Raw genomic sequence first — 20,122 nt, 5'->3', positions numbered from 1 at the left:
CGTCATTTTCTCGAGGAGGAGGAGGAGGAGGAGGGAGAAAAATAACGTGGAGTTTTTTTGCCGGAGGGTAAACGAGAGAGAACGACGAAAAGAGAATAATGGAAAGATAAAAGGAAGGAAGGAAAAGGATACGATTCGAGAAGGAAGAAGAGGAGACCAACGAGGGATGGAAAAGTAGAAAAAAGACGAATGGACGTAGTAAAAAAAAATAATAAGGGTAGAATTAAAGAGAGAATTACGAACGAGGGACAGAGAGAGAGAGAGAGAGAAAGAGAGATACGAATTCAATTTCGCGCAGGGCAGTTTTCGATTAGGTGAAATATATATATAGAGGAAGAGCCAAAAGTTTTTAGGTTGATTTTAAAAAAGAAGAAAAAAGAAAATCAATTAAATTTAACTTTTTTATAAGACCAATAACTTCTTTCTTTTTATGTTTTCCAATTTGTAAAACTACAAGCCTAATTGCGAGCACGAAAAGTCTCAAAAAAGTAAAAAAGCAAAAGAAAAAAAAAAGAAACCATAAAAGGAGTAATGAATTTTTGAAATCGCGTAGCAATGTTGAACCCGCCTAGGGTTACTTTAGACTCTTCCAACCCGAGTCGTATTTTCTTTCCTTTTGTCAGCCCTTTTATTTGAATTGTTTTCTTTCTCTTCCTCCTAATTTGGATATAACTTGCCTGTCGGAGGTGTCGCGCTCAAGGTCGATCATGTCGTCAGATATGGCGGAAAGAAGATTCGAAGAAGGGGTGGTGATGGTGGTGTCGTTAGCAGAGGCAATCGCGACGGTGGAGGACGTGGTGATGGTGGTAACAGAGGCGAGCTCCGTTTGGCAAGGGTTGTCATGCGGCTGGCTGGTCTGCGTGGAGCCCCCCGGGGGCGGGGGTGGGCCGCCCCTAGGCCGGCATTTTGGAAAAAGTCGGTTTAAGTCCGCGTTCTCCAAGATCAGGCTTGTCATCGCCACGTAACGTTCATGTCCCTCAGGAGTATGTCCATTCTGCAATTAACACAAAATTCAATTAAAATCGATAGAAAGACAACGCAGACGTACACGCGTCCCCACCGGAGCACGCACAAATAAACAAATATATTCATTTCTGCGATCGTTCTTTGGCAAATATTAAATCTCGCATACCTACGCATACAAATTGATATTATATTAATTGATTAATATTTAGCGAATAATATATCGAGATATAAAAGAAACAAGGTAACAAGATAAAACCTTCATAAATATTGTTAGATCGCGGGATCTATTTGTTCGATAATTGTTAATTTAATATTTGTTTAGTCATTTATATACACGCACACACGCGTATGTACGATACGCATATATTATATTTTTTGGTTGTTTTCGGTTCATAATTAGTATCCCGCGTAGTTCGTTAAGCGTTAATTCGTTTCTTCGGTTGCCCGGACTTAATCTGTTCCAGCTGGATCAATTGGAGAAGCATCGATGTGGGTGTCGATGGGTGCAAATGGGGGATGTGTCGGTTTAAAGCAAAAAAGGAATCGATACAGTGGATTCAGCGGAAAAGTTGATCCGAGGATAGAGAGAAAGGAACCCGTCCAAATTGGTTATCAATTAAATGCTTTGTCATGTAATTGCTTCGATTCGAGAAATCAAGCGCTTCGCAGAGTGAAAATCCCCCCTTGCCCCCTCTCTCCCCACCCCTTATTCCCCACCCTTTTTATATTCGTTCATCCGTTCGATGAGATAAGAACGATTCTGGATTAAACTCGGATCATTATGGTATTAGACTAATATCTTAATGCGTTGATCTGCGGATCACAGAGAGACGAGGATAGAAAATTTAAAGAAGAAAAACGAAAGAGGACAATTTCAATAAAAAAAAAAAAACAAAATATGTTCAAAGAAGAGGGAAATATGTGCCAAGAGTAATCTATTCGTTCGAGTGCAATACTATCGACGAGACATCGAACGAAAACAGAACGAAATACAAGATGAACGAAAGAAACGGAAAGAGAGAGAGAGAGAGAGGGAACATTTCAAAGACAGCACAAAGCATTCGACATTAATAAATTCTCCGTTTGCTTTCTTTTTTATCACATTGCAAAGAGCAATTAAAAAATAATAATAAACTTTTTTTTCAAAGTATTAGTTGCATTCGTATTTACTTGCTTTAACGTTGTACAATTCCATTATGAGAAGAATGTCTATCGATTTCCTCTCTCTCTCTCCCCCCCCTCCTTTCCCTCCTCCTTCATACTCCCTCTCGAACTACTCTTCTCTCTTCTCCTTTCCACTCTATTTTTCCGGAATACTCCGACGAATTTAAATCAACTTTAACTTTATCCTCGGCGTGTTATTTCGAACGAGCCTGACGACGACCACCACTGCTGCTGCTGCTACTGGTGGTGGTCTCGTTGCAATCGATTCAACTGTATGTATTTTTTTTGATTCCGAATCCAAAACATTCTTTTAATTTCATTTCAGTTAATCTATTAACAAAACGTTTGAGAATGAATTACTTAGGGAAAAAGAAAGAACAAAATTGATACCCGTGAATAAATCGAAATACAAGATATTTGAATAAAAATATGAGATACGTCACGCGTAATTCGATGTGTAACGATGAAAATTATACAATTTAGATGGGAAGATAATTTTCCAACGATATTATCTTAAAAGTGAAGTTCCACTAATGGTACCTGCTTAGAGAAAAGAACTCGGCTGGACGCGTAGAGACGCCGGTGTTTGACGATCACTCGACGAGCAATTAGGGTATTATTATTAACTTCGGGAGGACGTCGCGCGTCGAGTGCCATTTCTTTCCGCATATTTTTACGAGAGGGTAGCCGAAAGAAGAAGAAGAAGAAGAAAAAGAAAAAAAAAAGTATGAACGTCGGTGGTTTGAAAGGAGTGACAAAAAAATTCTTACGTCGTTCGCTAATGAGGCCGCCGTACGCGAGCCTCGTACGTTGCACACCTACACCCAAATCCCAAAGCAAATCCTACCCTGGCTGGAACTCGTCTCTCTCCTCGCGCACGTTTCATTTGCGGTGAGCTCGAAAGTGTTACTTCATACGTTGGCCCACCTTCAAAGAGGTTAAAGCGAGTAAGAGAGGAAGAGACAGACGGAAGTTGGATAGGAGGGACGACCATCTATCCCTCTCGTCAACAGCTACGGTTTCTCGCGTATCAGTGTTGCCAGCCAATGGTGGTGGTGGTGTTGCTAGCGAAGAAGGGTGGAAACAGTCAGACGGTAATCCACTTGAAGCTGCAGGTGACTTCTGCTCTTCTGAGTTCTACTCCCGTTCGTGTTCCTACTAGGTGTACCATCGCTGTACTCCTTCATCTATCTCTATCTCTCTTGCTCAGTCTTATTCGGAGTTAGGTATGCGAGTTTATTCGGCACACGGGATGGCGAACGTTTCCTCTCTCACTCTCTCACTCTTGCGAAATGTTTACTCGTCCGTTCCTATCTTCCTCTTCCTCTCTCACTTTCTGTCTGTTTCCTTAACTGATGTCGGAACCCACCAAGGGAGCATAGTTAATTGTCGGATGATAATTAGTATTATCGTTCTAGTTGTATGCGCAACAACATTCAAATCTACGTTCGAGCATGTAATTATTGTATTTGTTACACCTGTAACAAGCTCTCTGCTTCTATTTCTTTTTTTTCTTTTTGATCATTTCCTATCATTTTTGGAGAATGAACGAGAAAATTATTTATAAATTGTTTTTATCGTAACACTTTTATAAAACTCAAATAGCGTAACGCGGAAGCGTTTATAGAGAAACTCGATATTTACGCACTCTAGATTAGTCATTTAACGGTATTTTGAAAAAGCAACGCGATTAACAATTGATTTTGCAAAACAAGCATAGGAAACTGTTAAGCATTGATTTTATTCGTTAGCCTTTACAATTGGACTCGAACAACGTGCTCGCTTGCTTGCCTTGCCTTGCTCGATTGTTTGCTTGCTTGCTTGCTTGCTTGCTTACTTGTCCGTTTTTTAAATATTTTTAACTTTCGTAGTCCAAATGTTAGAACAAAAAATAATTAATAAAGTAATATTTAATAATTAGAATTTAAATGACAAATGCGCGTCACACGCGTGTTGTGTGTAAATTAAAATTAAATTGTAAATAAAATTGTTCATATTATTTTATAAAAATCGTAATAAATGACGTGTAAATATATTCGAGCAATTGATGCGACTAAAAGGATCAATTTTATTTCGAAAAAGATTATACGTTTCGTCGGGGGATCTTCCGATTTATTGTAACATATTCTCCTACCTATTGTTATCAAATATTTTTCTTCTACATTATATATTTGTTTTACAAATATATATATATCACTTTTTGGGGAGGAATATAGAGAAAGAAAAACAAAGATATAAAATCGCCGATGATGACGTTGGTATCGCGAAGCTTACGCACGAACGAATTTCAACACACGAAAATACTCTCTCTCTCTCTCTCTCTCTACACCTGGATAGTCTATCACCTTTTTTTTGTTTGACTTTTTTTTTTTTATACATAAACGCTTTTGTGCCTCGACGATTTCGACGTATGCGAAAAATGCAGGAAATTCGCGTACGAATGAACGAACGAATGAACGAATGAACGAATGAACGAACGAACGAACGAACCCCCCGACGATTTATATGCGTTTCTAGAGATTTTCTCGACGATAAAAAGCCCCGGCTAACAAACGGGAAGATGAAAAAGAAAGAAAGAAATAAAGCAAGCAAGCAAGCAAGCAAGCGAACGAAGGTATCTCCTATAACCGCGGTTAATTAAAAATACGATAAACCGATGATGCGTTTAAAACCACCAGAACGGATATCGTCCTTCGAAACGTCAGAGAAAGAGATTATTAATTTCACTCTTGTTACTTACTATCATACAATTACATCTATTATGTACGTATATATATATATACATGTGTGTGTGTGTGTTTGAATACCCACCACCGAACTATTATGCAAGGAACGAATATTCGTTCGTTCAAATTCTCGAAGATAGTTTCCGGCGATAGGATTTCTATTATTAAAATTAGAAATAAAATAATCGATATGAGATATTATGTGATAGATAAAAATCGAGAGAGTATCTTTTTGAAATTATTTCTTATCAAATATATCTACATAGATTGTTTAATTAACGGATATTTAATATTTTAAATGTACACTATTCTAAACGATAATGTTTTTTAATTAACATTTTTGATATTAAATAATCGGTAGTATCTATTAATTGTTATCCTTGAATTCCATTATTATTCATCCACACGATCCCATAAAAAGAATACAACCAAAATTGCTCAAATATTCAACATTCGAAATCCCATATTCCCTACATTCGTCTTCTATTTCCTTGCATCAAATATTTAAACAAAAAAGAATAAATATAAAATATATAAAATTCTCAAACACACACACACACACACACACATCGGAATGCGAATGGACTCCGTCCGTTAGTTTTTAGATCGAGCGATAAAATCTTTTTTGCCATGCCGAGGGAAAATATAAAACATCAGACATGATTATGATCGGATATATCGGGGGAGTAAATGTAATAAAGACAAGAGAGAGAAAGAGAAGAGTTTTGGAAATAGGAGGGTGAGTGCTTGAGTCACTTGATGACGCGTACAAATTTGCTACCCTTCTATATATATATATATATCTCTCTCTCTCTCTCTTTCTCTCTGTTTCTCATTCGTATGCCGTGTGACTCAGTTCTGAATTACGAGCAACTCGACTAGCCATATATTCATTATCGTATTATGGTCCCCCTTCGATAGATATGAAAGGAAAAGGGAGATATACTGTGTTCGATCGGTTCGTTCTGCGGAAGCACGTATCTTCTGTCAAGGCGATGGCATCGTTTCAACGATCAACTCGTGAAAGACACGTGTATATATATATATATATATATATATATGTTTATTTGTGTGTGTGTGTGATCAGATGGATCTGTGAGACGATTAAAACACAACATCTTCTCCTTTCATGTACCTTGAAACCTGAATATATCGAATGACATTCGACACTATTCGATATCTATGTTCAATATATGTGTATATATATATGTATATGTATGTGTATACACGTATATACGAATATGGAGAAACAAGGAAATGTAGACCAAACGGTCAGGTGGGGATTAACCGATTCATTTGACCGAGTCACTCGATATTAGAACGTTTAATTAAGGGAATTATTATACGAGAGCACTAGTTCTAACAATGCACAGAGTTATCGGCTTGGTTCCACAGTCTTGTTACTCTCTAATGACGACAATAATTTACTTCACTCGAATGGATCGTATTCTCCTGGTCCTCCTCTGGTCTACGTGCAAACTAATCCACAATTTCATTTATCATTCGAAATACTTTCGGCGAAATACAATTGTTCTCGGTTGATTTTTCTAAATTGATTATACTTATACTATTTTTTTGGTTATGTTGCTTTAAGAAAAGTGTCATTGATTTTTATGATCAACTTTGGAGTTGGAATCGTTGATCAATTTCATATATACGAGATATAACGTTTTCGATATACGATCGATTAAACTTCGAGAAAAATGATAAAACGATCGATTAAAGCTGTCTTATTTACTTCAAATTGTTTATCCTATCATTTCTCATAAAAATTTATATTCCCCATTTTCTTCTTCTTCTTCTTCTTCTTCTTTCCCTACTTTAAAAAGGAGGAGAAAAAAAAAATTATTATAGGAATAAAAATAAAAATAGGGGAAAGATAGTAGGGAGAAAGAAGACAGAGGTCGTTTAGAAGTAACGACTCCTCGTTCGTTCAGTGAAGTAAAGGGCCATCGTTGGAGCGTCACGTTGAAATATAATGGACACGCGAATAATTAAAAGTGCACGAGGTCCTTTATTCCGCATTAATGAAAGGAAAATTGCTATGATCTTAAAGTGACAAAAAAAAAGACAAAGAAAAAAACCAAATAAAGAGAGAGAGAGAGAAATAAAAATAAAATGAAGGGAAAGAAAAAACGTATATATACGAAGGGTGTGCGCTTGCGAAGGGTTTGAGTCTTGTAAGAAAAAGGTCTTTCATTTCCACTGCTCACTCGAGGCCAATTTAATTCTTCGGGAAACCCAGAGACGACGGGAGGGGGGAGGATGATCAAGAGCAAGTACGCGTTCCTTCCTTCATTCCTTCCTCCATGCTAGTTTTCCCTTTTTACCCTCAGTTTATAACATCGGACAGCAATATTTTCTCGAGAATGGAACGTTCTACTATCCCAACAACGTGTCCCTTTTATACGCGAACAACCGCCGATTTGATAATTTAAGTTAAAATAACTGAACCTTTGGAGTTATATTAGAATATACCGGGTGAGATGATCATAGTCGGTTCATCGTCAAAAATAAATACGAACAAATGATTTATTTTTGTATTTTTCTTTTCAAATATTTGCCGATTTTCTTCTAATTATCTTCGAATGATTGTGGACGAATATTCCTATTGCCACGACTGTCGTGTTCAAATTCGAATTGAGGAACGAGTAGTGACCGAGATTAACCTCTCCAGTGCAAAGGGTAAATTTGCATATGACGAAACACAATCAAAGGTTGCGTCAAAGTTCTGAACCGATTGTTCCATTAACCGTTGCTACTCATTTCCCCAAATCTCGCGATTCTGCGAGTTCTCGAGATGCGACAGCGACTTTTATCTCACCCCGTAGATCGTCTCGAGTATCTTTTCTTTATGACTGCTCCGTGTTTCGCCATTAACATTTTTTAATTAACATTACGTCGGGTAATATGCAATGTACAACACGCGTGCCTGGGTCCTGAATCTTGCGGAAAGTTTTTTTTTCTTTTTTTTCTTTTACCACGGATTGTAACGTTAATTAATTTTTAAAAAGAATGAAAAGTTTAAGTATACTAAACAAACAAAAAAAAAACCACGTACATTGTATAATTTATTATTATTATTTTCAAGCTTAACCCTCCCCCCCCCCGTGGTTAAGAATTTAAAATAATAATTTTCTTTTTCCAACGACAAAAATTTGCAACGTTAATAAATTTATTAATAAGAAATAAATGATTCTTAATGTGACAAATGTTGAAATTAACAAGTTCATTAAAAATTTTCGAATGAAAAATTTACTACTCTCGTGTTTCCTTTTCCCCCTCTCTCCCTCGCTCATTCTCTCTCGCTCACTTTGATATTTTCGCTTTTGTTTCCACAAACACGGATTTCCTCGTACACGTGTATACGCTCATACACGTTTGAATATGTGCTCTCTTTGTGTTCTTTGCTCTCTTTCGTTTTGATCGACACTTCTTTAATTCATCCCTCGAGCATTAAACAACGTCTGACACTTCTGACGATTGAAAAAGAATTTTACTTTGAAAACTCATTGGAGCATAGAGAAAGTACTCAACGGTTTCGAATTACCCTACCACTTTTCAACGATTCTGTTATGTACCCGGCGTGCACGCGTTCGTGGGAGGAGTACTCAACGGACTTCGAATTCGCATAACCCCGGAGAGGGGGGAGGGGGTTAACATAAACTTTGAGTTTATTACGTGTACCCGAGGAAAATGTCAGCCGTTAAATTATATTCGTGAAACGTACCGTGAAACACGGGTCTTTAAAACGACTTTCGAATGAGAAAGTTAGTGATAAAAGGGTGGACACAATGGTTAGGGTGGGGGGAGAGGGGGTTGGGGTGTGATATCGAATGCTATGAATTACAAAACGTAGACACGGACATACGCAATTTAGATTACGATCGTAAATAAAATGGACACCTGATGCGACTATAATTTGTTTTTTTTTTCTGTTTCCTACCCCTACGCTTGTTTGTTGATTTTTTCTCTCTCTCTCTCGAAAAAGAAATGTAAAAGAGTGGGTGAGAGTTAAAATCGGTTGGGGGGGAGGGGGAAGAAAAAATGGAATAAAAACGATCGTTAGAAAGATGAACGATTCGTAACAATTGATGGTTGAAAAGTCGGGAAAGCTTCGTGACTCTTGCAAGGCAGTGATTTGATGTAATTTCAAAGCGAACGGCACGCTTCAACGGTCGCGCATACTCCCACACACACACACACACACACACACACACGCGCGCGCGCCACGTCGTCGTCGTCGTCGTCGTCGTCGTCGTCGTCGTCGTCGTCGTCGTCGGCCGTTTCTCGCGAATGCAAGGTAATTTAGAAGAAAGGGAATTTAACCGAGCGAAATTCGTGCTTCGTAATCTAATAAACCGCTAAAGCTTTTCATCGGATACCCGTTAGAGATCTTTCTTTTTTCCTTCCTAGAGAGCTCAATTTTATAAAGGACTTCTTTTTTACCAACTTATTTATTTATTTATATATATTTTCCTTATTTTCTCCTTTTTTTTCTCTCTTTCGCCAATTCGTATTTTTACGTGATCCCGATCGAGCAATTTATCACTTGAAATTCTGCACTGCGTTCCGTATTTACGAAGAAGAAAAATCAATATAGAAAAGGGGGGGGGGGGCAAAGGAAAAAAGAAATAAAAATGATTAAAAATAAAAATACGAATTAAAGAAGATGTCCCGTAAGCCGTTTAGCCGCGTGTTTACATTTTTACATCTCCGTTAAAAGAAAAATTATTTTCAGCTAGGTGATAGGGGTGTAATAGCTAGCTAGCTAGCTTGCTAGCTAACTGGCTGGCTGGCTGGGTGGTTGGTTGGCTGACTGGTTGTTGCCGAGGTTAGTAAGAAGCTAAGCGAGCGTGAAAGAATTACACGAGGAAACCCTTTTCCTCGCTACCCCCACCCCAACCCCCGCCGCATATCGTGCGGAGTGGTAGTGGATGGATATTCGAAGTATACCTTCGACTAACGTAAAAGAGAAAATAACGGAAAAGAATATACGAGGTGAGAGAGAGAGAGAGAGAGAGGAAAGACCATATAAATACGTACATTCTTCGTATAGACGGGGGTGGGGGTGGAGAGTAGCAGGTTATGTTAAACTCGGCTCAAGATGGCTACCCATGATCAATTTTTTTTTTCTTCTTCCACAACACAACAACGAACAAAAGAAAATAGAGCAAGATAAAAGACAAATATGAAAGATAATAAGTACGAACAAAATTATTTAGGATGATGATTCATATTTAACTTTCGGTTCGTGGGAAAGGGTAAAAAAATAGGGACGAAAATAAAAAAAAAAAAAGAAAACCAAGCGTGTTGAGAAGAGAAGAGAAGATCTCTTAAAAGATTCAATGAACATCAGAGCTAGGAGGAGAAGAAGGAGTCGAGGTCAATGCGCAAATAAGGAAACTCATTTAATGAAAGAAAAAAATGAGTGTGGTTGCAGCAGGGTCGGAGGGAGGGAGGGGGGCTGTGGGTCGTAAGGAAGGAAAAGGGTAGAAGAAATTTATCTTGGTCGTGCACCAAAGGGGCTAAAGACTTTACAAATTCGCATGTTCCTGCTGACACGTAAAAGTATACCTGTGTGCTAGGTGTGCGTGTCTGTGTGTAAGAAAGGGGGGGGGTGTGGGGTGTTGGTTCGAATAGCTCGCAAGTTGTAAATGATTTAAGGGTGCACGAGAACTGGCTACTGGCTTACCTGCCGCTGGCTCTACCCTTCTTCTTCTTCTTCTTCCTTCTCCAACCACCCCCGAACTACCCACCCACCCCTTTTTACCTCGGTGAAACGTTAATACCGTTTTTACACGGGCGAGCGCGCTTAAGCGAAAAAGAAAAGGAGAAAGGTAGATGAAGAAAGAAGAAAAAAATCGCGCGGACGAAGGCCTGCAGCGAGGATGAAAATCCTTGGAAAAAGGTCTCGTGTGAGGAGAGGGGGCAACGGGGGAATGGGGGGTACGGACGTTTAAAAAAAGAGAAAAGGACCTATAAATTTACGAGGGCGAACTTCGCGAGAGCTATATCGCACCTTCGAAGTCCACTTTGTACTTTGCGATAAGAAACTGTACCAGACATTCTGTATGCACGTAGACACGCGTATACAGGGTGGCCCAAAAGTCCTTAGGTCATTTTTTTATCCCGATCTAATTGATTATTCAAATTGTAAAAGAAAAAAAAGAAAAGCGCGGAAAAGCGTTCTCAGGCCGGTAGTTTTATAATTTGAAATATAAACCTTGGCCTGAAAAGTCTCGGTAAAAAGGGTAATTGATTTTTAAAATTACTCAAGAACTTTTGGCCTGACCTGTATATATATATATATATATATGCGCAGGTATAGTCGTAGTTGTTTGCGAAGAAATAAGTCTACAATTCTCTTATAATGTCGTTATAATATCACAGTGTCGCTGACATTATTTGTTCTAGTCTATATGCCGCGTAATAACTATAAAATAATAATAATAATAATAATATTAATAATAATAATGATGATGATGATGATGATGATGATGATGATGATAATGATAATAACATTTGACGTATTATATGACAATGTATTCCAAATATAATGTTAATAATAATTATAATTAATGATTGTAACAACGTATAGAAATAATAGAAACGTATAATGCGAATAGATGAAATATTTTTACGTTAAATAATTTGTTCTTCTACTCGTGATAGATAATAGAGATAGAAATATCCGCGCGGCATCGATCCTACCTCGTATGCGACTTTCCTTTTTATATTTAAACATCTATATTAGTATCGTGGTACGATATACGTATCCCTGTTAGCTCTAATATAGATAAACACGTTCATCCGTACTCGTAAATACAGTTTCGCATATTCAAAGTATGAAGAAAGATAAAAACCCTTTTCTAAAATTTGTCGGGACTTCTAAAAACGAGTAACATTTCAAATGGAACATTAAATTCAAAGGAATATCTCGTTAATTAATACTAATTTATAATAAATCACACAAATACGAATTATATTACATAAACATTTAATGTTATATAATAATTAATCGACGTTCCTTTTAGAATTTCTTTGCTCTTTGTGATTTTTCCTTTCCTCCCAACCCTCCACCCCCCATATTGAAACGAGCGTATCGTTTTCACCGAATAAAGCGAAATAAATGCCAAGGTTTTCGACTATATGAATTCTACGTAAGTATATGTGCACGTATAATGCACACATACACCCACGCATACGTATAAATTTACGTAGTAGGTAAATATATTGCATTATCATATCGGGCCAGTGACCTGTCATTATATAGGAACGACTTTGGAAATAATTCGATTAAACCGCGTGCGTAAATTCAACGAACACGCATCAAAAGAGGCGGAGACCACTATTCCAAGCGCCAGGACATATTCAAAAGCCTCGACAGAGGCCACACAGCTAATCCAATATTTTTACTCGATCCCTCCCTCCCTCCCGATCGATTTATTTCCTCTAACTTTCCTCGAGTTCTACCTCTCTCGATAAATTGTTACTCCTATACATCTACGTGCGTTACAACGCAACGCAACTCAACACCAACAACAACAACAACAGTAACAGCAATAGCAACAGCAACAGCAACGACGACGACGACGACGACGATGGAGAAGATGTAATTCAATGAATCCAATTTCCTAGAGTTCGCTGGCTATATCGTAATCTCGTTACTCGAAGTATATATATAATATATATGTACTTATATACATATATATATACGTGTATATGAAATGATAGACTTTTAGTTGGAACGCGTAGTTGTATTTAATGTCATCAACTATCTTTTTATCCCTCTCTCTTTCTCTATCTCTATCTCGGTTTCTCTTTTTGTTTAGAAGCACAAAATGTCTCCCTTATCAAGAAGAGAAGAGGAGGAGGAGGAGTTCGGTTTGAAGAAGAAGAAGGTCGTCGGTCTAACCAAAGAAGATTTCATAGGAACGGAGAAAACGCGTTAGTACTTTAGTATAGGAGAGAAGGAGAGAGGGAGGGAGGAGAGTTGGGGTTGGCGGTATCAAGGGAGTACTCACTCGGAGTTGGCCTCCCTATTCTTGTGGGCCCAGGTACTCGCTAAAGGTTAAAATGATTTTCACCTATCCGCGAAAGGCGTAGGCAGCACCTCGACGTTCGTCGTCGTGGCGAAACGAGCGTGCCAGTCGACCGAGCACAGAACGTTGTTAATAGTAATAGTAGTAGTAGTAGTAAGGGTAGTGCTAGTGCATAGTGGTGTAGGTTTCATAGTACTAGTACTAACGCTGCTAGTAATAGTGGTGGTTGTGGTACGAGCGATGTTAGTAGAGGGAAAGAGGGGGTTGGAAAAGAGTCTGCGTGTGAGTGTGTGTATGTGTGTGTGTGTGAGAAAAGCATAGGGTGGGTGGTGGTAGAGAAAGGGCGAAGAGTGGAAGGACGAAGAGGGAACGAGGATGGCGTGGCATCGAGGGAGAAAGAGAGAAAGAGAGAGGGTGAAAAGGGTGGGAGGGGGGGAGTGAGAGGGTCTGCTCTGTGCTTCGCTGAGCGTGGAATCAATAGGGGGTCACTGGCACCAACAGATACAATCGGCACATTTTGAATCTGCCTTTCGTACTGCACCGCCCGACTGCATCGACCAAATCTCTTTCTCTATGTGTCGTGTTTTCTTCCTTTTATGTCTTTTAACTTTTTATCCTATTTCCATCTCTCTCTCTCTCTCTCTCTCTTTCTCTCTTCTTTGTTGGACTTTTCGTCCTCGAGAGAAGAGGAGCCCAATCTTTGTCGACGTCGAGTCAATGTCGTTCGTTTCTTTGACGAAGAGACCAAGTTTTGTCAATTTTCGACTTCACAAATGCCTGCCGCCGCTCTTGCTAAAGTATGAGGAAAGAGATAAAATAGAGAGAGAGAGAGAGAGAGGAGGGAGGAGGGAGGAGGGAGGGAGAAAGAGGATAGAATGCCGTATCGATTTTGCGAGAACACGAAGCGACTATTTTCACTCTCTTCCTATCTTTCTCCACCCCTTCCCTCCTCCCTTCCACCCTTCCTCCCACCGTCCCTCTCTTCGTCCTCTTCTTCCATCCTTCTCCTCTTTTCCTCTCCTTTTTCTTTTTATTTCTCATTCTTCGGGTGTTTTGACGTCTTAGCTGGCGTCGCCCTTCTTTCCTAGCGAAAAAGATGGGAAAACGTATAGAGGAGCTTGTGCTAGGGGGTCGGGGGGACCCCGGGGCCGGAGGGGGTTGAAAACGGGGATAGATAATTCGGGCCGACGAATGCGAATATTTTCTTGCTCGTTCGATATTCAACGTGGGGCGTCGTTCTCGCCCTCTTCTTCGTCCTCGTCCTCGTCCTCGTCCTCGTCCTCGTCCTCGTCGTAGTTTCTCTCCTACCCCGCGTTTCTTTGCCCTTTTTTTCTTTTTCTTTTTCTTTTTCCTTTTCTTTTTCTATTTTCTTTCTCGACGTTGTACGCCCTTTCACGCTTATTCAAGAAAGTCGAAAGTAATTCCTTCCTCTTCTCGAAATATCATTGAATTCTTATCGTCGTGAACGAACTCTAAGAGAACTTGAGAAATACGAGGAAAAAGCTTTGCGGATCGAATAGGAAAAACGTCCTATCTCGAGAATCGTAGAAATGATGTAAGAGAAGAAGAAGAAGAAGAAGAAGAAGAAGAAGATGAGGGGTGGGGGAGAGATGGTAAAAGATCAAATCGAAAAGGTCGACATATTTTTTCCCCTCTCGCCCCGTCCCCCCCCACCGTCTTTCCTTCATCCCCGTATTATTTTTGGTTCCTGCCGATTCCTCTCGAATTGAAATTAAAAATTGAAACGAACAAATCGATTCGTTAAAAAATATAAAAAGGAAAAAAAGTATTAACGGAGATGGAAGATTTTTCTAATGCAGGACGCGCGTGCCGTGGCGCAGGATGCAATGATTTCACAACCTCCGCATTGCGATTTTACAAAGGAAATGGTTAAAGAATTCGTGCGAGCTCGATGAATTTAAAATATTCTTTCTCTTTCTTTCTTCCTTTCCTTTCCTTTCTCCTTTTCTTTTCTTTTCTTTTCTTTTCTTATTCCATGGTGTTTGCGAAGCAAGAAGTACCACCCAACCAACACATCGTAAAGCAGATTCGCGTAAGCCAACGAACCTTTATCGAGCTGTCGGAATTTAAAGAAGTTCTTTCTCTCTCTTTATCTCCCCCTCCTTCTCCCCCGCCCCCCCAATCTCTTCTTCCTTTTCCTCGTCCTCCTTTTACTACCATCACCAAGTACGTATTCGTAGGAACGAACGCCTTTTCAGAAGTGCACTCGTTTAAAAGGGGGTGGTGGCCCTTTATGCGTAAGTTAATTCACGCAGGAAAAGGTCGCTCGGTGTAAAGAGCGCCAACCGAGATGGGAACTTCTGGAGCATCTCGTCCCTTTCCCCCTAACCACCCCCCACCCCACCTCCTCTTTCTCTCTTATTTTATCTTTGTCTCTGTTTCTCGTATACCCTCGCGCAACCCTCGCAATACCAACGGCCAAGTTGTGAATGCTGACCAAACGCTGTTTGCACGAGCGTTATAAACGGGAGGGAGAGAGAGAGAGGGACTATTATCCGTCTCTCTCTCTATCTCTCGCATTATTCTTCGTGATTCTCTGCCAGTTTCCAATGCATACACGTTTGCACACATTCACGGGGAAACAAGCAAACAGCGAATAAACATACACAGACGTATACACTGATATTGTATAGATACACATATACATATGCAAGGTAATTCAGGAAACGGTGCGATTATCGATCCAGTCGCCTTCGCTTCCTACGATTCATCGATACGTTGCACATTGGCCAAAAAAAGAATAATGCGAGGAGACAAAAAATGTAAAATATCAAAAGGAAATGCATACGTGTCTGTGTGTGTGTGTGTACCAATCAAGGATCGATAAAAAAAAGAAAAAAAATAGAAAAAGGAAAAGTACTCATAAGAGCAGACCTGTCTGAGAAAACGTATTTAGCCGAGAGATAATAACCTCTTGAATCGTTTCCTCAAGGACTTACTCTTTCGTTCCGACGAACAAAAGGTCGAGGCGAGTACTTTCGCACTTTTTTACGAGCAATCTTTCTCCTTCCGAACCACCCTCCCCCTCCTCCTACTCTTTTTTTCTTTCTCTCTCTCTCTCTCTCGTTTTACTCATTTATATTATTTTTCCGAAACTATTTTCCTCTCTCTCTCTCTGACTTTTTTCTTTCGGACTCTTATTTTTCTCCATCTGTCTCGCGGAATCATTTTTTTTCTCTCTCTCTCTCTTAATATTTTTATGCCCCCCCCACCATCAATTTTTATTTCTCTCCAACTTTGAAATTTATAGAATGAATTTTCGAACGTGGTATTTCGCTTTTCGACGTTCATTTCTGTGGCATGCAACAGTAGCAGCAACAGCAGCAGCAGCAGCACCCAGCAAAACACATCCCGGGGGAGTCGTTTAACATCGCGAGAATCGGTAACGTTAATTTTCCAGCTTGGAAATGGTCGCTTATGATTTATCGAAGTACGACGATGTGCAATACTACGGGAAAAACAAAACGCGATACGATAATTAGTCAACTGGCGTAACTAACGAACGTAAGCTCTCCGACAGTTCTATTACTCTTTTATCTCTCTTTTTCTCTCTCACTCTCTCTCTCTCATCATGTTTGAAACGAGCGAGAGAGAGGGAACAAGCAAGCAAACGAGTTTTATGAAGTTTCGCGGTGGTTTATCGATACGATTATCCTTTTATCGATCTAATAAACTTTGTTTTACGAGAAACTCGCAGGAAAAATATTTGATAGGATCGACTGCGGAACCGGTGTACTCGCAACAAGTGACGAACGATTTATTTATTTTTTTTTTCTTTTTTTCAAGTTTATATGTTATAAATGTTAACGTTCGTTCGCGAAATAACCGGCTATTACAGGTGATGTAATTAAACCGATCATTAATAGTACGAAATAAGACAAAATTACATACTTTAATTAGGTAATATATGAATTTATATCAGACGAGTAGTAAAGGTTACGAAATGAAAATTTTATTTGTAGATTAGATCTATTAGAAAAAGTATTATAGAATTATATTTGGATTATCTCGTCGAAATAATTCCGTAAGCTTGAGATTTATCGAATCATTCGAAATGTAATTAGATTCTATTCCAATGGTAAAATAAATAGATGATGATTTTTTTGTCGTATTTAAAATTCAAACGATATTACGAGAAATCAAGTAGTTTTTAATCAAACGAATAATGATATAAATTATTGACTCGCTCGGAAAATTCGTTCCCGATTTGTAATATGGGTCAATAATTCATGTTTTCATTTTTATTCAATTAATTATTATATATTCGTCAGAGAGAGAGAGAGAATAAACAAAATTACAAATCAGTAAATTTGAATAAGAAAAAGAATAAAAAAGAAAAGAATTCTCATTTTCATTTCTTATTCTAACATTCGACGATGAACAATGGTCGGAAGGTAGAACTATGTACAATTTTAATTACGGGTCCACTCATTAATCTGTCGTCGTCGTCGTCGTCGTCGTCGTCGTCGTCGTTGTCCTTCGAAGCTGGAAAACTCACCGAGTGAGAAAGAGAGATAGTGAAAGAGAAATAAAATCCGGAACGTCAGCTTTTTATTCGTGGAATCGTAGAAGTAAGATCCACGTTTACCCCGAGTTATTTTGTTAGTTTCTTTGGTTATCGTAAACCCTTGGATATTGTCTCGAGACAAATATTTTGACTTTCGACGATGTATCCTCGATCGACGAAATGGAAGAAAAGAGAATACAAAAAAATGGGAAAGAAAATGTCGGAATAAAAGAGAAACATTGCCGATGAGACATTATTGTTTGCCCTTTTGTACACGGTCACGTAATTCGTTACAAAATCTATATACCCTTTCCTTTTATTACAAAGAAAATAAACGGATAGATTAATCGATTATTTCTTAGCTTTTTTCAATAGAAAAATGAAATAAAGAATACAAATTAATAACGACAATAATAATAACAATAATAATAATAACTCGTTCAAATCATTGCTATAAAAGAAATGTAAAAAGAATCGCTGAAACGTTGAAACGAAAAAATTCCAAAATAATGATCATTAAAAAGTATTTCTCATTAAGACTCCAACGTTTCGCTTCCTATTTAGCTTTAGTCTCTCTGAAATGCTCCAAACGAAATTGCAAAAATAACAAATATTAAAATAATAACAATAATAATAATGGTAATAATAAAAAATACGTAGACGTAGAAAAGAAAAGAAAAGAAAAGAAAAGAAAAGAAAATAAGAGAGAAATTCGTAAAGAACATATCCCTCTAGCGAACTCTCATCTTCTTAATGTCATAACCCTTTAAAAATCCTTCTCTCTTTTTCTTTTTCAGTTCCTAAATTTAGCCGACAAGAAAATAAGCACGTGAGACAGAAAAAAAGAGAAAGAAAGAGAAAGAGAGAATGAGGAAAGATTATCAAACGTTTGTCAACTACGAAGAAGGAATCTCCTGTTCGCATTCTCTCCTTCTAACTCTGAAATGCATTCACTTCGTTTCTCTGCAAGTATTTTCTCTCTCTCTCTCTTACACAATATGAGTAACTTTACGTCGAGGACTCGTGATGCGCGTTATAATGTACGATGCGTCGCGTGCTCTTCTCGTAAAATCGTCTAGCATATCGCACGTCACGCGACGATGAGGAGGATGACGACGACGACGACGACGACATTGCGAATATATTATAAAGCTGAGAAATATGAAGACGACGTGCAAAAGAGAGGAGGGAGAGAGGGATAGGGAAAGATACTCGCGTTAAGCGACACAAGAGTCGCAAAGAAACTAATTGTACGAAGGGTTTTAATCAAATGAAAGTAAAATCAAACTAATATTCGAAATTCCTCGGGACAAATTTGTCCCCCCACCCCCCTTTAATTTGTTCGTATTTTATTTTTCTTCAAAATTTACTTTTTTATAATAAGATTTTTATAAACTTTTCGATTGAGACTCTCAATATCAAGGAGACCAATGAAATTTATTTGTAGAAATACAAATTTGATCTTATACTGTATACAAGTTAAATCAAACTATAGACTATCTTAATTAATTAATACAATTTATCGATAGATTTCAAGATGAATTTATCGTTAAATATTTGTCGATAAATATCAAATGTATCTAATTAACTGAACCGATAAAAATTTTTGATTTACGTACTTAAAAAAGGTTTTGCGGGCTGTCGGGAAAAAAGAGAGAACGTACAAAAAAATGGCCGATGAAGGAAACGAGTAAGAAACGGTAGGTAGCTGGGAAAGAAAGGAAGACGGAACGAAGGAGAAAAAAAAAAAAAAAAAAAAAAAAAAAAGAAAAAAAAAAAGAAAAAAGAAAAAATACACTCGTAAATATAGGTTAAAAGAAGGAGGTCGGGGTCAAGCGGATGCTAAAATCCTTTGCCCGTCTTCGTTGCACGCGCTTTGATACCACTCTTCTCCAACCCCTCACCCTCCTCCTCCTCCTCCTTAACTACCCCTCCCTTCTCATCCCCTTTTTCACGCTCGCTCGCTCGCGCGCAAGCTCCTCGTCTCTAGTTTCGTCTCGGTTTTCCTATTTCGCGCTTGCTAACGAAAGACCAAGAGTGTGTAAAGGAGTGGGAGAGAGAGAGAAAGAGAGAGAGAGAGAGAGAGGAGACGACGAAAGGTGTGGCGCCATGTTTTGATACTCACGGATTTCAACGCGTTCTCGAGAATCACGTTACGTTTCCAAGATTGTTTCTCCGATATCACGAGTTTCCTTTCCCGTTGCTCACTTCGATTCACGAAATTAATTACAAGAGTACGAGAGGTGTGTGTGAGAGAGAGAGAGAGAGAGTACATTTTCTACGGAAATGCATAATACAAATAATGATAATTTGTTTATTTTCCAATACGTTCAAATGAATTATTCTAATAAATAAATAACTATTAACGAGATAATTATTCATATGGGTTAATTTAGTATTAACGCGTTATTCGGCTGCACGATCCCCGCTCGTTGATCATTCGGTTTATTATTTATCGTATTTTCGTTGTAATTTTATTTTACTTTAGCGAGTACGCATACGCGTTGTAAATCAAATTATTATCGACAATAAGATTAAATAAAAAGAAAAAAAAATACAAGAGTTAATATAATATTAATAATAATAAGAAGAAGAAGAAGATGTAATAAGTAATAAATACGAACAATGTTGGTTTCAAAATATTATAAAATGGCCGCCGAGAACGCTCGAGACTCCGCGTTCTCCGGTTATTT

The 20,122-nt window shown here is 38.3% G+C and overlaps 1 protein-coding gene and 1 long non-coding RNA gene across 8 annotated transcripts in view; one reads left to right on the top strand and one right to left on the bottom strand.

Annotated features, from left to right (window-relative positions):
* Positions 1-20,122, bottom strand: part of LOC122522601 — a 43,260-nt gene that overhangs the window by 15,834 nt on the left and 7,304 nt on the right. For all 7 annotated transcript variants that reach the window (XM_043643810.1, XM_043643811.1, XM_043643805.1 and 4 more), the window contains exon 2: positions 678-994. In XM_043643810.1, the coding sequence (XP_043499745.1) occupies positions 678-955 (278 nt within the window). In that variant the 5' untranslated portion in view covers positions 956-994. The remainder of the gene's footprint in view (positions 1-677; positions 995-20,122) is intronic.
* Positions 5,774-18,282, top strand: LOC122522602. The gene is made up of 3 exons (XR_006305107.1): positions 5,774-5,889; positions 12,692-12,806; positions 18,227-18,282. It is a non-coding gene; the product is annotated as an uncharacterized LOC122522602 (long non-coding RNA).

This window comes from Polistes fuscatus, unplaced genomic scaffold, assembly GCF_010416935.1.
Source record: "Polistes fuscatus isolate 324 unplaced genomic scaffold, CU_Pfus_HIC Scaffold5, whole genome shotgun sequence".
In the NCBI taxonomy this organism is placed as follows: domain Eukaryota; kingdom Metazoa; phylum Arthropoda; class Insecta; order Hymenoptera; family Vespidae; genus Polistes; species Polistes fuscatus.
Note: the sequence above shows the minus strand (reverse complement) of the source record. Positions and strands in the feature narration are given on the sequence as shown.